This window comes from Myotis brandtii, unplaced genomic scaffold (assembly GCF_000412655.1).
Source record: "Myotis brandtii unplaced genomic scaffold, ASM41265v1 scaffold1102, whole genome shotgun sequence".
Lineage (NCBI taxonomy): Eukaryota > Metazoa > Chordata > Mammalia > Chiroptera > Vespertilionidae > Myotis > Myotis brandtii.
This window is the reverse complement of record NW_005353757.1, coordinates 560439-565679: the sequence shown is the minus strand read 5'-3', so window position 1 is coordinate 565679 and position 5241 is coordinate 560439. Positions and strand designations below refer to the sequence as shown.

General features: G+C 48.2%; 1 protein-coding gene across 1 annotated transcript in view; it reads left to right on the top strand.

The window, feature by feature from the left end:
* Positions 1–5241, top strand: part of SOX17 (SRY (sex determining region Y)-box 17) — a 21452-nt gene that overhangs the window by 9078 nt on the left and 7133 nt on the right. The window contains 4 exon segments of the mRNA XM_014544009.1: positions 1919–1971; positions 2025–2135; positions 2138–2356; positions 2358–2453. Coding sequence (XP_014399495.1) covers positions 1919–1971; positions 2025–2135; positions 2138–2356; positions 2358–2453 — 479 coding nt within the window.

Sequence of the window (5241 nt, the reverse complement as noted above, 5' to 3'; positions counted from 1 at the left end):
GGGAAAATTCGCGCTGGCGGGCCAGTGGCTGCATCTGGGACCTCGCTGGGGGAGTTTCACCCCTGGGGAAACAATTCACGGGCAGGTGCAGAAGCGCCTTGGGGCCGGGAGATGAAATTAAACAGAAAGGTTCCCGACCACATGGTTAAGCATCCCCAGGTGTAAATGATAAGGAACACGACGTGAGAAAGCCTTGGGAAAGGTTTTCAAGGTGTCGTCTAATCAGGGGCGCCTCTCCAACAGAGAAAACTCGGGAATGTTCTTATTCCAAGTTGGAAAAAAGAGTTGATTTCTCCTTCGTTTCTCAGGTAAGAAACCAAGTGACTTACTGCAGATAAAAGCGTTCGTTATTAAAGGAGCTGGAAATGCAGGCAACAGCAAGCCAGACAGGCTGTAGTCTTGAGCTTTTATTTTTAAAATTTTTTAATTTTTTTATGCTAAAGTTGGTGTTAGAAAAGAGGGAGATGGTGACCTCTGGTTGTGGTGAGTTCAAGCTTCTGACTCTTGCTGTGTTTTAAAGTTGAGGGACAGTTGGCTTTTTGTTTAAAGAAGGAATAAAATTACCAGACTTGATCTTCGACTTACCAGTATAAAACCATTTGTCTTCATAAATAGCTTTTCTAATCAGGGGCGCCTCTCCAACAGAGAAAACTCGGGAATGTTCTTATTCCAAGTTGGAAAAAAGAGTTGATTTCTCCTTCGTTTCTCAGGTAAGAAACCAAGTGACTTACTGCAGATAAAAGCGTTCGTTATTAAAGGAGCTGGAAATGCACGCAACAGCAAGCCAGACAGGCTGTAGTCTTGAGTTTTTTTTAATGCTAAAGTTGGTGTTAGAAAAGAGGGAGATGGTGACTTCTGGTTGTGGTGAGTTCAAGCTTCTGACTCTTGCCATGTTTTAAAGTTGAGGGAGAGTTGGCTTTTTGTTTAAAGAAGGAATAAAATTGGCAGCCTTTATTTTCTTTAAATATAAAACCATTTGTCTTCGTAAATAACTTTGTTAACAATTTTAAATGTCATATTTTCATAGAAATGTAAGCAGCACATTAGGGAAAACTAAGTATCCCCCCCAAGGCCTCACCCCACCCCCAGTCTGACCTTCAGGCTAGTGACTGCTTACAAATCCCGTTTTCCCTTCCACACATTTTCTCCGAATCTACAATCAGAAAGAGGGTAGGGTTTTCTCTCTTCTCCACCCCAACAGTGGGATCACATCTCCCCTGCTCTGCTGCAGCTTGCCTTTCCGTTAACAGTGTCTAGCTGGCTCTTGTATTCCTGGAAGATGAACCTCTATTAACCTGCTTGGGGGTCCTCTTCACTCTTTGGTGGGGTCAGTTCGACTTGGTCCCATCTCCAGTCCAATGTAAGTCTTTTTTCTTGACTTAATCTTTTCAGGTACAGTTAAGAGTCCTTAAGACTCATGCAAAACCCCCCCTTTTTTTTCCACCCGAGAAGAAAAGGAGCAGAAACTGTGAGCATCCTAAGTGCAATCTTTTACAAGCCTAGTTCTTTCTGTACTGCGGACAGAAAACTCTGCAGGCGGTCCTTAGGGGACTGTCCCTGAGTTGCCCACCTTCCTGGGGCAGGTGTTGGCCTACCAGCTGCCTCCTTGGCACTTCCAGGTCCCTATATTACAAGAAGCTGATTCCATCTCGGTGCTGAAATCTGCCCAGTCATCATTGGCTGATGGAGTCACTGGTGATCCTATTCTGGCACTAGGTTAATATTAACCTCCACTATCACACTGCCTTAATTTGGACGTTAAAATGTGCTCCTGGCCGGTTTGTGAGGTGTCTGAGTTCTGAGACTTGGAAAGCGACTAGATCCCCAGCCAAGCGGAGGTGGCGCTGCGCTTGGCCCCTGCTGGACCAGACCAGGGGCAGGGACCGGTACCCCTAACCCCCATTGTCCCAAGCCACAGGCGGCCGCTTGGCCACAGATGGCCTGGGCCTGCACTAGGACTAGGGCTTTCCCGCGGGCCTGTCACTGCCGTCCTGCACATGAGCGTCCACCACCGAGACTGTCAGGGCCTGGGAGTGACACTGCTCCCCCACTCAACCGCTACCCACGCCCCCACGCGGGACACTGTCCCCCTGGACTGTGTGCAGCCAGATCCCGCCTTCTTTGCTGCGCCGCGCAGCTGGCTGGGGACTGTTCGGTAGCTGGCCCCTACACCCCTCTGACTACGCAGTGGGGAAGGGGGGGCTGGAGTGGCCTGCTGGCCCCTGGCACCCGGGCTAGGCCCCCAGCTGGTGGACCCGCCCACCTCTCCCCATCCCCACTATGCGGGGGTCTCCTGGCGCCCCCCAGCGTCCTGCGCATGCACTAATGCTCTATGTGCTCACCTGTGGCTGGTGTTGGGGTGCGGCTTCCAAATGCATCCTCAGCAGCTCCCACCTGTCCCTGTCCCCGGGCAGCCAGCGCCCCCACCCGAGGCGCCTGCGTCTCAGGGAACGGTGGGACCTAAGCCAGTTGTGCTCTCAAGACAGCTCAGCTGGGGGTGCTGGCTTGAACCCCTCGCCTCTGTCCTCGTGAGTTCCATAGCCAGTTTACTCTGTATCACTACAATTGGCACCCTAGATAAAACATCCCTTTCTCCTCACGAACATGCATCCCAGTAGGAACAACTGTTACCATGGTTAACATCTCAAAGAAGGCAATGCAAAAATGTGCTCTGCTTAAGTATACGTAAAGCCCATCTTTTTTCATTTTGTATGTTTGTTCACTACTTTTACAGTAAGGTTGGATTCTTTTTATAAAGTGAAAAATTCATGAACCGTGCTAGGAAGCACTTTTTTTCTTCAAAAGGTATGTCATTTCCAGCTAGTTTTAAACATTGAACACTGCTGCGCCGCGCAGCTGGCTGGGGACTGTTCGGTAGCCGACCCCTACGCCCCTTTGACTACGCAGTGGGGAAGGGGGGGGCTGGAGCGGCCTGCTGGCCCCTGGCACCCGGGCTAGGCCCCCAGCTGGTGGACCCGCCCACCTCTCCCCATCCCCACTATGCGGGGGTCTCCTGGCGCCCCCCAGCGTCCTGCGCATGCACTAATGCTCTATGTGCTCACCTGTGGCTGGTGTCGGGGTGCAGCTTCCAAATGCAACCTCAGCAGCTCCCACCTGTCCCTGTCCCGGGGCAGCCAGCGCCCCCACTCAGGGAACGGTGGGACCTAAGCCAGTTGTGCTCTCAAGACAGCTCAGCTGGGGGTGCTGGCTTGAACCCCTCGCCTCTGTCCTCGTGAGTTCCATAGCCACTACCCTGTATCACTACAATTGGCACACTAGATAAAACTTCCCTTTCTCCTCACGAACATGCATCCCAGTAGGAACAACTGTTACTATGGTTAACATCTCAAAGAAGGCAATGCAAAAATGTACTGCTTAAGTTAAGTATACGTAAAGCCCATCTTTTTTCATTTTGTATGTTTGTTCACTACTTTTACAGTAAGGTTGGATTCTTTTTATAAAGTGAAAAATTCATGAACCGTGCTAGGAAGCACTTTTTTTCTTCAAAAGGTATGTCATTTCCAGCTAGTTTTAAACATTGAACACTTAGTGTGTATCTTTCACATTTCAAATCATTGTTTCTAAAGTTCTTGGTTACCGCCATCTTTGAAATTGGGAAAGAAAGCTTGTTTAAAATAAAGCTTGTGCAAAAGTAAATGGGGTGTGTCTGGGTGAGAGTCCTGCAGGAAACAGGCTGTACTTAAAATAGGTGAACCAGGAAAGATCAAGGAACCGATAGCCACTACCCTGTATCACTACAATTGGCACACTAGATAAAACTTCCCTTTCTCCTCACGAACATGCATCCCAGTAGGAACAACTGTTACTATGGTTAACATCTCAAAGAAGGCAATGCAAAAATGTACTCTGCTTAAGTATATGTAAAGCCCATCTTTTTTCATTTTTTATGTTTGTTCACTACTTTTACAGTCAGGTTGGATTCTTTTTATAAGGTGAAAAATTCGTGAACCGTGCTAGAAAGCACTTTTTTCTTCAACAGGTATGTCATTTCCAGCTAGTTTTAAACATTGAACATTAGTGTGTATCTTTCACATTTCAAATCATTGTTTCTAAAGTTCTGGGTTACGGACATCTTTGAAATTGGGAAAGAAAGCTTGTTTAAAATAAAGCTTGTCAGAGTCCTACAGGAAACAGGCTGTACTTAAAATAGGTGAACCATGAAAGATCAAGGAACCATTATGCAAGGGAATCTGTAGAGGGACTGGAGGCATCCTAAGTCAGGCAGTAGCTCAGAGCATCATCCACCAGCCATGGTTGGGGCTTGGGAGAGGCCGTTACTGGAACCCAAGGTAATGGCAACTTTGGGTCCTGCCAGCTGGAGGCGATGGCCTTGAGAAGAGGAATGAAATGACTGCCACCTGTAGCCCTGGAGAATGGGGCCAGAAAATGGATCTTGGAAAAAAATCCTGTTGTTCTCCTGACTTTTTAAAAATATATATATTTTATTAATTTTTTTACAGAGAGGAAGGGAGAGGGATAGAGAGTTAGAAACATGGACCAGCTGCCTCCTGCACACCCCCTATTGGGGATGTGCCTGCAACCAAGGTACATGCCCTTGACTGGAATCAAACCTGGGACCCTTCAGTCTGCAGGCCAACGCTCTATTCCCTGAGCCAAACCGGTTAGGGTTCTCCTGACTTTCTGATGGTACCTCTCATTGGCCAAACCTAACCACAAAACTAGAGGACAGGGAGCCGTGGATGCTGCCACAGGGGAGAGGATGGAGAGAAGTCCAGGCTTCCTCATCAACAGCTACTCAGGCAGCAGTTCAGCACAGCCCTTCAGACTTCACTGAATGAAGCTGACTGCCATACATGCGTCTGAAATGTAATCGATGGTAAGAAGGAACCTTAGCTGCTGATCTTCTCAATCTCAGACATTTTGCCCATGATGGGGAGAGCCTAGAGGCCACCCAGTGGATATGGGAATGAAGTCATCGTGGTGAGTGGTAGAGCAGGGACATGAGAGAACCTGGAACCTGGGTGACAGTATCAGAGCCTGTGAATCAAAGCTCCTGGGAGGTGAGCCATATCTCTGAATTCTTCAGTTATGTGAGTGTATGCAAGTCATTTACTGTTTACACCCCTTCAAATTGATTTTCTTCTTACTTGAAACACAGGGACTCATAACAGATAACCAGAGAAAGAGCAGGCTGTAGTCATGATTGCTAATTGCTTTGGTTGTCAGAGGGAAATACCCAATGTGGGGTGTCCTGGGACC